Source organism: Octopus sinensis, linkage group LG10, assembly GCF_006345805.1.
Source record: "Octopus sinensis linkage group LG10, ASM634580v1, whole genome shotgun sequence".
In the NCBI taxonomy this organism is placed as follows: Eukaryota; Metazoa; Mollusca; class Cephalopoda; order Octopoda; family Octopodidae; genus Octopus; species Octopus sinensis.
In genome coordinates, this window is record NC_043006.1 from 23,817,242 (window position 1) to 23,830,231 (window position 12,990).

The 12,990-nt window shown below is 40.2% G+C and overlaps 1 protein-coding gene across 10 annotated transcripts in view; it reads right to left on the bottom strand.

Annotated features, from left to right (window-relative positions):
- Positions 1 to 12,990, bottom strand: part of LOC118760840 (golgin subfamily B member 1-like) — a 276,733-nt gene that overhangs the window by 109,366 nt on the left and 154,377 nt on the right. For all 10 annotated transcript variants that reach the window (XM_036506355.1, XM_036506353.1, XM_036506349.1 and 7 more), the window contains one exon: positions 3,333 to 3,500. In XM_036506355.1, coding sequence (XP_036362248.1) covers positions 3,333 to 3,500 — 168 coding nt within the window. The remainder of the gene's footprint in view (positions 1 to 3,332; positions 3,501 to 12,990) is intronic.

A 12,990-nucleotide genomic window follows, 5' to 3' on the forward strand; every position in this document is an offset into this window, starting at 1 on the left:
TGATGTCTGGCAACTGACTTGGTAAAGACCCACAAAATTATTAACCATTGTGCCAACAACCATCTTGAACACCTTTTTGAGCTCCATGTGTCTAACACATGTGGGTATGCCTACAAAGTCAGAAAACAGCACAGCTCCCATCACTTTCAGAAACATTTTTTCACACTCAGAGTTGCTGAAGCATGGACCAAACTGCCTGCATCAGTTGTTAGTTGCTGAGACATTGCATCCTTTAAAACTGACATGCTTCCTGAAATTCACCAACACTACAACTGATATCCCTCCTCCATACACATGTATATCATGACACATACACTATTCACTTTCCTGACTTTTGTACATAATTCTATGTATTGTGCATGCACCTTTGATGAGTTGTGCACCTGAGCACTGTACACAATAATTTCATTATAATCGTTATAAATATCCCACTTGAATAGCTCACCTGACATGCTGCAAAGTTATTTCCCTTGCTCCATGCAAGCCAGTTTCACACTTGGGGTTTGTGTAGACCAGTGTTCCTCAACCTTTTTACCTTTGTGTAACCCTTAAAATAAATTACATGTCTCAAAGAACCCCTGCACAAAAAAAAAATTATATACCATATCTTTCTCGTACATTTTCATTATAGTTCACGTGATACACACACACACACACACACACACACACACACACACACACACATATATATTGAAATTAGTATTAGCTTATCTCATTCTTTCTTGCAGAACCCTAGGGTCCCGGGGAACCCCGGTTGAGAAATGCTGGTGTCTAAGTGTATGTCTAAGTGTATGATATTTTGTCTAAGTGTCTGTCTAAGTGTATGATATTTTGTAGTGTGATAACATGTATGTACAACGCTTGTTAGTCCCAGGTCACCCCTATTTAGACTTATGGCCACAAGCACTCCAGCTGTGGCTACTACCCTATTTTTGCCCTTATATCCAAGGAATCTGGGACAGCATTATTCAGTTTTTCATTTTCTAAAACAGAAGGGTATGAAATGATGGTGATCTGGCTGCTATTTCTAGCAGGCCATACTCACAACAAGAGGTTCTCTCGCACTGGTGTGTGTATGTATTATGTGCAATCTTTCTATCTGTGTGGTGTGTCTGGATGTATGTGTATGTGCGAATGCTCTCATACATACATATCTATTACCTCCCTTTGTCAGTGGTAAATTACAAAATTTAGATCTCCTAACCCACCTCTATAACCATTGCCCCTCAGTGTGTGATAAGCCTGTAAATTTTTTTTTCCCACGAGAGTTCTGGACCCCAGTTATGAACTCATTTGCAAACAGCCAATCAGAGCTCAACTATCAAACTAATTTATTAGCGTATAACAAGTGATGGGCGATAAGAAAAAGTCACTTGGTTAAGGAATGACTGTGCTTCTTTTCTCTTTTAAGAATGCATGTTGTTCTTCTTGTTTCAACCATAGCTGCCTCTGCGTAGTTATTTGTGCTGTTGCTTACTTTATAAAACAGTAAGGGGGGAGGGTTGCTAGTACAACACGCTCTACCCATATTTTCCCCCATCCACATCTTTACCATATGGGGCCCTAACAAAATCCGATAACAGCTATAGATGCAAATCTATCTAATTGCTTGTCTCCTTCTAAATTCAGGCATAACTTGGCAATTGGTCAACTTACAACACTGTTCTTAAATGCCAACCTTTGTTAACTTGACGACAAGGTCAAGGTGAGCTCTGATTGGCTGTAAGCAAATGAGTTCATTACTGGGGCCCAGAACTGTCGTGGGGAAAAAACATTTCGCAATAGGCCCAGTGTCCCATTACTAATAATTGTACACCTGGATGACCCAATGGCAGTTACACATACTCGCAGCGTCAATATAAAAAAATGTATCAATCCAGGAACAATGACTTGGCATAACCCTAAGAACACCAGGCATATTATTATTATTTTTATTATTTCCCTGCACTTAATGACTTATTATTCTGGTAATAAACAACTAAACAAAATGATACCAATTCCAGCCCATCCCACCCTAAAATTAACCTATCCTGGGAATGAAATTCAAAAAATTTATAGACAAAACAAATATTCTTTTCTACTCTAGACACAAGGCCTGAAATTTTGTGGGATGTGGGGCGCCAGTCGATAACTTGTATGTAACTTGTATCGACCCTGAAAGGATGAAAGGCAAAGTCGCCTTTGGCAGAATTTGAACTCAGAACATAAAGACAGACGAAATACCTATTTCTTTACTACCCACAGGGGGCTAGACACAAAGAGGACAAACAAGGACAGACAAATGGGTTAAGTCGATTATATCAACCCCAGTGCGTAACTGGTACTTATTTAATTGACCCCGAAAGGATGAAAGGCAAAGTCGATCTCAGCAGAATTTGAACTCAGAATGTAGCGGCAGACAAAATACCGCTAAGCGTTTCGCCCAGCATGCTAATGTTTCTGCCAGCTTCATAGTAATCTTTTCTACAGGTAAAAGGCCTGAAATTTTGGGGGAGGGAGCAAGCTAATTAGATTGACCCCAATACACAACTGGTACTTAATTTATTGACCGTGAAAGGATGAAAGGCAAAGTCGACGTTGGCAGAATTTGAACTACAATTTCCATTTTGATTTCCATCTTGATTTGCTTTTAATTTTTAATATAAAAATATGAGGATTTTTTGTTAAACATCGAATGGCTATGACTCTCGATTTGAGTAAAAAGGGAATCAAAGGGGTCCAGAGGTGAAAAAGGGTTGATAACCACTGGCTTAGACTTAAACCATTCCCCAGTTTCCCCCACCCACCACCACCACCACCTAGGTTACTTTCAGCCTTTAGCAGAGTTGACTCAGTAACAAGCATTCTTATGATATCTGCGAGAGATCATGAGGACTGCCTCTTTTCCACAGAAATAAAAAAAAACTTTCTTTTAGGTGCAGGCCTAGCTGTATGGTTAAGAAGCTTGATTTGCAATCATGTGGCTTCTGGTTCAGTCCCACTCCAAGCGCTTTATTTTATGACCCTGGGTTGACCAACGCCTTTGTGAGTGAATTTCGGTAGATGGAAACTGTGTGGAAGCCTGTCATGTGTCTGTGTGTATGAGAGTGTGTTGCTTCCTGCACTGCATAAAAAACGGTGTTGGTTTGTTTATGTCTCCATAAAACTCAGTGTTTTGGCAAAAGAAACCCACAACTTCAAAAAAAGATATAATTACTGAGGTCAATTTGTTTGACTAAAAATCCTTTGAGCTGGTGCCCCAGCTTGGCCACAGTCCAATGACTGGAACAAATGAAAGGTGAAGAGTATATGTATCAATAAAATCATATGAAAACCAGAAATGCAAAGCTCACCTGCTCCTGTTTATTGTCAACAGCTCCATTAGATCCCTCGTCCATCTCGCTGCTGCCACTGGCCTGACTCTCACTAGTATTGCTTCTAACATGTTTAATCCGTTCGTCATAGAATTCTTGTTTCAAATCTTCCATTTGCCTTTCATATTCATCCTTCAAACTTTGAAGCTGAGAGAAGAAAAAAAAAAAAGAAATTAGTTTGGGAAATTAAAATTAAGAGTAAAAGAAAAAAACAATTATTGGAAAACAAAACTAAAAAAGTAAAAACAAAATGGAGAAAAATGGCAATTGACTAAAAACATTTTCAATTTTTTATTTTAAGACACCAGAATAGTCTTGAGATGACCATCGCATTGCCAAAAGAATTTTTTTAAAGATGCCTAGGTTTGAAAGAAATGAAGCTAGTATGATCCACTGGATGTATAATGTCAGTGTACATACAACACATAAGGTGTGAGCACCCTAAGAGAAAAACTGGATCTGACTAGCTCCCATGCCAGTGGCATGTAAAAAGCACCATTAGAGCGTGGTTGTTATCAGTGCCACCTGACTGGTTCCTGTGCCAGTGGCACATAAAAAGCACCCGCTACACTCTTGGAGTAGTTGGTGTTAGAAGGGCATACAGCTGTAGAAACTTTGCCAGATTGGATTGGAGCCTGGTGCAGCCTTCTGGCTTGCCAGCCTTCAGTCAAACCATCCAACCCATGCCAGCATGGAAAGCTGACATTAAACGATGATGATGATGATGTTATGCGTGTAACCCATAAAACAGATTTATAAGCAGGGCTAATTTAGCTATTTCTCTGAAGACTGAAAAAAATGACAAAAAACCTTGATCGATTTTTTAATCTGAATTCTCATCAGTGGCGTCAACATTAATTTAGACCAATTCCAGAGAAACAAGCAGCAAGTCTGTTTCAATTTCAGTAGCTACAGGGAACTAGGGCTACCAATTTGCATAGTTTAAGTATTAACGCTTTATTTCAGGTAAGGGGCCTTGTCAAGAGATGATATATGTAACCCGTAAAATAGATTTATAGACTGAGAAAAAATGGTGAGCATGTGATAGATGTGTATTATGTATGTGATTGTGCATTTTGTATTCTGTTATGCCTGTGATGTCATGGTCCATGGAAGAATTGTCTTGCGTGAAAGTGGTTTGTGGTGCAAAAAAGGTTGGGGATTGCAACTGTTGATGCAGTATGGCTGAATGGTTAAGAAATCAGTTTCACAACCATCAGGTCCTGGGTTCAATCTTACTACATGTCATCTTGGGTAAGTGTTATCCTTTTATAAATTTGAGAGAAGTTCCTCTGCCTGTTACATTATATTCATTAACTCCTAGACTGTTGGTGCAAGGAAAATGAAACTCAAACCCGCAACTTCCCTAATCCCAGGGAATGCCTTAAGGGGGTCTATTTTTTTAAGGACCACCTAACTGGGGCCCCATTGGCCACCCATCCAATTTAACAATATTTTAAACTAAATACATGGCATTGGCGACCAAATCAGAGAAATGACAACAAATGTCATACAATGAACTCCCAAGGAGTATTGCAAGGAGGTTCAATTTCTGAAAGGCCACTTAAATGAGGCCCCACTGATCCTCACCCCCTATTTTTAGTGCATTTTAAACTAAATACATGGCATTGGCGATCAAATCAGAGCAATGGCAATGAATGTCATACAATGAAATCCCAAGGAGTATCGTAAGGAGGTTCAATTTCTGAAGGGCCGTTTAAATGGGTCCCACTGTCTCTCACCCCCTATTTTTACTGCATTTACCTCACTCCTACGCTTATTGATTAAACTATGATTAGCATCAGTGCTTAGCACATTTGCAGAAATAAGTTGGCAGAATCATTAGCACACTGGGCGAAATGCTTAGTGGTATTTCATCTGTCTTTACATTCTGAGTTCAAATTCCGCCGAGGTCGACTTTGCTTTCATCATTTCGGGGGTCAATAAATTAAGTACCAGTTACACACTGGGGTCAATGTAATCGACTTAATCCATTTGTCTGTCCTTGTTTGTCCTCTCTATGTTTAGCCCCTTGTGGGCAATAAAGAAATAGGAAATAAGTTTGGCCATTCTAAATACATTCACATTCCTGTACATTCAAATCAAGATGAAGTGTTGTAACAGGTATGTTTCAAGTGTTGGAGTGTGGATATTTATATTTTGCAGTGTATAGTTGACCTACACTTTGGGAATAAAACTTGTGTGTGTGGATATACACATACACACAATTTAATAAAAGTTTGACTTGTAAAAATACACAATCACACACACACATATAGAGACAGAGAGAGAAGATAGATAGATAGATATATATATATATATATATATATATATATATATATATACACACACACACACACACACACCACACACACACACATATGCTTACAAACTCAAACACACACAAAAAGTCATACACACAGTTCTATACATATGGACACGGACACACATACACACATTCAGTCCAACAGCCAAACATCAATGCTCAAGTACACACTTGCACACACACATACACAGATTCTGACAAGTGTGTGTGTGTATATGTGTGGTAAGGGGGCAACCAAGCACTACAAAAACACAGGTTTGTTTTCAGTACATTACCCCCAGGTAGACAGTGTCACAAGAGTACCTTAAACAGCAATATCACCAAGACTACACTATACATACAACCACCACCACTACCACCCTTTCAGATAAGCAGAGGTGAAGGGGGTGAGAGGGGAGGGCTTCTCCTATCACTCTCTACTACTCCCCCCATCGTGGATCTTTCATTCATTAATAGCCCCCACATTCCCCATCCCCACCAAATTCATTTCTATTTTTTTATATTCAAGTATGAACACGCTTTGCATTTTTTTTGGTCGCTCCAATTTTGGTTTTATTATATAGTTTTTAAACGAGATTGATGTTGATGATGATGATGATGATGATGATTGGGGGGGGGGGGTGATGGTGATGATGGTGGTGATGATAATGATGATGATGATGGCAGTGGTGGTGGTGGTGGTGGTGATGTTTAGCTCCAGGTCAAGCCTGATTTTTATCTTTTCCTTTTTTTTTTAACAGTCACAGGACTGCGGCCATACTAGGGCACCAACTTTAAGATAATACGTTGAGAAAAAAAAAACATCAACTCCTGTACTTATTTTTTCAAGTTTGGTACCTATTTTATCAATCTCTTTTGCCAAACCACTAAGTTACAGAGATGGAAACAAACCAACACCAATTATCAAGTGAAGAAGAGACATACACAAAGACATATATATATATGCACATACACGATAGGCTTCCACACAGTTTCCATCTACCAAATCCTGGAGCTACAGTACAAGGCATTTGTCCAAAGTGCCATACAGGAAGGCTGAACCAGAAATCATGTAGTTGAAAAGAAAGCTTCTTAACCCCAGCAGCTATATAATCAAAGGCCTTCCAGCCATGACCACCTTGTCTTTTCCCAGTGTGTAGGTGATCACATGATGACATTACACTCCACACCTTCCTTCAAGACAAATTAGGCAAGATTTAAGATCTGACTGATTTCTAACATGCTGAGTGACCATGTAAGGGGCTCTTTTGTTGGCCTCCTTCAACAAAGTACTTACTCCAGTGGTGACAGTGTCAGTTTAGTGAGAGGAAGGAATCTAAAAGGAGGGAGGAAGGGTCTTTGATGATGGTACTCACGTACTGATCCACTCAGCGCCAGAAACTTTGGACTGCCAGAAGTTTCCTCACAAGGTCTGTCACAACATGCACAGAATATCAACATCAAGTACTCCTACACACACACGCGCACGCACACACACACACCACACACACACACACACACACACACTCACACCATAAACACCTACACGATAATTCATACCAACACTGGAGACTTCTGGTTGATCAACCTGCTAGAAACAACAGCTAAGCATCCATCAAACTACACCCTACTATCTCAAAAACAATTTAACACACACACACACACACACACACACAAATGAGATGAGATGGTCATGGCTGGAACACATGATCATAAGCAAATTCAATTTGGACCAACGATCTGAAACAATAACAGTCAAAGAATGCCACATACACACGTCCCACCTACATCCATCAGCATCACCATCATCAACTCCTGGACATTACTGTCTCGAATCCTAGGACTTGAGAAAGGACTGACAAACCAGCTGATTGATTGAATGATCAAATGATTAATCAAACAATCAATTAGTAAATTAATGATAGTAACAAGAAGTGAAATAGAACCAGTGTGTGTATGTGTGAGTGTGTGTGTTTCTTATTGACACAATGACACTCCCATGTTATAATGATGTGTGTGTATAGGTGGGTGGATACATATATAATGGATTCTCTCATCATGAACAATAAATGAGGGTCCAGTAAAATATGGTGGTAATCATGTTATATATACATATATACACACATGCATGCAAACATATATACACACATGGAGGGGGGACAGTAGGTGTGGGTGCTTTTCAAGTGATGTACTACACAATGGCAAGAAAAAAAACAATCAAGCCTGGACCTTGCAACATTAATTTTCTATGGGGCTTCTTTTATCATCATCATTTCACACCCACTTTCAATGGGTTGGTCAGCTCAACAGGAGCTGACAAACCACACGACTGCATCAAACTCCTATGTCAGCTTTGGTATGATCTCTCCGGCTCCCGTGCCAGTGGTACGTAAAAGGCACCATCTGAACGTGGACGATGTCAGGTCTGCCTGACTGGCTCCCATGCCAGTGGCACATAAAAGGCACCAACCGATCGTGGCTGATGCCAGTACCTACTGACTGGCTCTGGTGCTGGTGGCACGTAAAAAGCCCTGTCCGAACATGATTGATGCCAGGCCCGCCAGCCTAGCTCCTATGCTGGTGGCACGTAAGAATGTATATTCTTTTACTCTTTTAATTGTTTCAGTCATTTGACTGTGGTCATTCTGGAGAACCACCTTTAGTCAAGCAAACTGACCCCAGAACTTATTCTTTGTAAGCCTAGTACTTATTCTATCAGCTTCTTTTGCCGAACCGCTAAGTGACAGGGACATAAACATACCAGCATCGGTTGTCAAGCAATGTTGGGGGGACAAACACAGACACACAACTATATACACACACACATAAATATATATATATATACACACAAATATACAACGGTCTTCTTTCAGTTTCCATCTACCAAATCCACTCACAAGGCTTTGGTCGGCCCGTGGCTATAGTAGAAGGCACTTGCCCAAGGTGCCACACAGTGGGACTAAACCCGGAACCATGTGGTTGGTAAGCAAGCTACTTACCACACAGCCACTCCTATGCCTATATATATATATATATATATATTTGTATCTATAATTTACCAGTATTTATTTACTCTTGTGTTGTTACTTGTAGTAATAAACTCGTGGATTCCTGAGCAGTATTTATATTTTTAGCGCTGTATGAACAGCAGATCTCGAAGCACATAAGACTATAAATAATACTATGTAAATATTCGGACCGTGGCGGGGTGGGATGAAAGACAAAGTTGACTTTGGTAAGATTAGAACTCAGAATGCGGAGAACCAAAAGAAATATCACAAGAGCTTTTGCCTGACACTGTAACTCTGCTGATTTATTCACTGACACACAATAAATACCACAGGGCAGTTTTGATCAAAGACACATCGCTCAAAAGACAGACCAAAACACCTTGTGTAGGGGGGGATTGTGTAGCTTAATGGTTAGGGTTTTTGGCTCATGACTGTAAGGTTGTGAGTTCGATTCCAACGATGCGTTGTGTCCTTGAGTAAGACGCTTTATTTCGTGTTGCTCCAGTCACCTCAGCTGGCAAGAATGAGTTGTACCTGTAATTCAGATGGGACCAGCCTTGTCACACTCTGTGTCATGCTGAACCTCTCTGAGAACGACATGAAGAGTTTGCGTGTCTGTGGAGTGCTCAGCCATTTACACGTTAATTTCACAAACGAGCTGTTCCATTGATGAGATCAAATGGAACACTCGTTGCCATAACCAACAGCGTGACATATGTGTGTGTGTGTGTGTGTGTTTGGTCACACTCATGCTGTTAGAAACCAAAACAGTTATTGCTCACAAAACGCAGGACATAAAATACAACATGTTATAAAAGAAGCAGGTTTCAACTGTTTCACTCTCCTTTCATGTTGTCATGTTGCTACGGCAACACAGAATCGGTCTGGTAAAATTAGAAAATTAGCAGGATAGCAAGGGGAGCTTTAATTACAAATACACACGCACACGCACACACACAGAACCAATGTAGAAACTCCTGGAGACAAAGACAGGACTTTTACATGGATGTCTATTTGCTAGAAAAAGCAGTCAAATTCCCTTCAAATCACACAATTTGCTGACTCAAAAAATGGAATGGTAGAGTACACACACACACATACATACATGACAAGCTTCTGCACAGTTTCTGACAATCAAATCCACTTACAAGGTATTAGTAAGCCTGGGGCTATAATACGAGACACTTGCCCAGTGAACCATGAAGTGAGACTGAACCTGAAATCAAGTGATTGCAAAACAAGCTTCTTAACACAACCATGCCTCTGTGTGTGTGTGTGTGTGTGTGTGTGTGTGTGTGTGTGTGTGCGTGTGTGTGTACATACACACACACAAACAAACATATATGGGCTTCCACACAGTTTCCACCTACCAAAATCATTCACAAGGTATTGGTCAGCTCAGGAATACAGTAGAAGACAATTGTCCAGGGTGCTGCACAGTGCGATTGAACTCAGAACTATGTGGGTTACCGAGCAAGCTTCTTAACCACACAGCCACATGGTAGGAAAATCACTAAGCTGCAATACCTGAGAGAAATGACAAGGTGTGCATAGCTGCGACACATTTGGTCACAGGTGTATTCCATCAGGATTCACCTGGGACTAAGCAACGACTGCTTCTGCTATTATTACTACTACTACGACTACTAAATGGAAATATACACATGATAAGCAAACCGACATAAAACAATAGAATATACTCTGCCGCCTACGCACACACACACACACACACACAAGTATCTCCATAGATATATGGAAAAAACAAAAAACTATTTTAGCCAAGCTCAAACAGGTATATTGACATATTACACACCCTCTGCATAAGTGTGTATATATATATATATATATATATATATAGAACCATAAGCTCATGTGTGTGTATATGTGTGATGCAGATTGGATATGCAATCTATGTGGGTACCTTTTCAAAACATTGTCTGGTTTAAAAAGCCACATCAGATGCCATGACGGTTCTAAGCTGTAGGTACAGGAGGTGGTCAAACTCCGCATAAGAGTAAACAACCATCATCATCATCATCGTTTAACATCCGTTTTCTACGCTAGCACGGGTTGGACGGTTCACGGGGTCTGGGAAGCCAGGAGGCTGCACAGGCTCCAGTCTGATCTGGCAGTGTTTCTACAGCTGGATGCCCTTCCTAACGCCAACACTCGCGAGTGTAGTGGGTGCTTTTTACGTGCCACCGGCACAGGTGCCAGGGGAGTCTGGCAGCGGCCCCAATCGGTTGGTGCTTTTAACGTGCCACCGGCACGGAAGCCAGTCACTATATATATATATATATATATATATATATATACAGATATAAATCCTTAAAAATGTTTTAGCCCGAAGGCCGCGACCACACACACACACACACACATATATATATATATATATCATCATCATCATATATATACATACACACACACACAAACAAATATAGGTTTGTATATATGCAAATATATACACATGTATATACATGAGTGTGGGTGTGTATATATATATATATATATATATATATATATAAATAAATAAATAAATAAATACTACATATATGCATATATACACACACATTGATAAATACAAATGCATGTACATACACACACACACACACGTCTATCAGGTTATATTTTAAAACACTTCCAAACAACCTGTTATGAGGAAGTTGTTCAAGCATCATATCACTCTCAAAGAGAAAAAGAGAGTGCGTGCGTGCGTGCACATAGAGATATATATACATCGTAAACAGTGATTTTGTAGTATATCCAATATCCAGTGGAGTATGGAAGACAAGCAAGAAATAGAGCAAAGATGGAGGTATATGGCGATGAGCCCCAGGTTTCTGCCTGATGAAGCAGTCCTTGACCAATCTCATCAAACATATTTTGTAAATTGTGATTATTAATCGAACTTGATTATCAATCGTTGAATCGATCGTGGATAGGAAATAAATGAAATACCAACACCCTGCTTCCTGCTACTCTCTCATACAACATATATACATGTGTGTGTGAGTGTGTGTGTAATTTCAGCTGTGTCGTAGGAAGTTAGCTTCCCAATCACATGGTTCTGAGTTCAGTACCATGGTATGACACCCGGGGTAAGTATCTGCTAATAACCCCAGGCCGACTAAAGCAAGCTTTGCAAGTGGATTGGTGGATAAAACCTGAAAGAAGCCCATCATGTGTGTGTGTGTGTGTGTGTGTGTGTGCGTGTGTGTGTGTGTGCATGTGGATGGATGGATGGATGGATGGATGTAAGTGTGTGTTTTGTGTGTCCTTGTACTCACATCATGTGATAGTTGTAAATGAGACAAGTCCGAGAATAGCTTGTCATACAAGCAGTGTTATTCATTATAAATATTCTGTGAAAAGCATGTCTGGCTATGGAGGGGAAATATTACCTTGCTGGAAAACAGGTGAGGGTTGGCGACAGGAAGGGCATCCAGACATAGAAAATCTACCTGAATAAACTCCATCTGACCTATACAAGCATGGGAAAATGGATGCTAGAATGATAATGATGATAAGATGTGTGTCTGTGTGTGTGCCCCTGTGTGTGCCCCTGTGTGTGCCCCTATGTGTGCCCCTGTGTATGTGTTTGCATGTGAGTTATTTTTCATTCCTGTAATGACACATGTGCTATTCTCGGGACTTTTCTTTCCCTTCTCTCTGAACATTTTCCTCTTTACTCTTTCTGACAAAGAGCCATGCACAGAACATCGCACACCCTCTTTCTTCCATCTTAAAATCTCGGCAATGAAAACAACAATAGCATTAGCAACATCAATGAACGTTGAGGACGGAGGGGCACATATGGAATGGTAGGCCAGCAACACTGATGGGTAGATAACAACATTACAGTTGAAGTAATTAAAAATCCACTCCAGCCCTTATCGGAAAGGAAAGCAATACAGGATTGGTGTGGACATGGAAACAGTTTTCGTGAAGACAGTAATAACTATCACAAAAATACCTTCAACCATGCTGGGGTATCACCTTGAAGAAATGTTAGTCGAATAAATCAACCCCACTACATTTTTCTTTAAAATTTGGTACTTAGTCCATCAGTCTCTTTTACCAAACCACTAAGTTATGGGGATGTAAACACACCAACACCAACTGCTAAGCAAGGGGGTGGGATGGGGAACAGACACAAAGGCTTTTACACACACACACACACACATTGTATAGATATATATTTTTTCTTTTGTTCTTTTACATGTTTCAGTCATTTGACTGCGGCCATACTGGAGCACTGCCTTTAGTCGAACAAATGACCCCAGGATTTATTCTTTGTAAGCTTAGTACTTATTCTATCAAT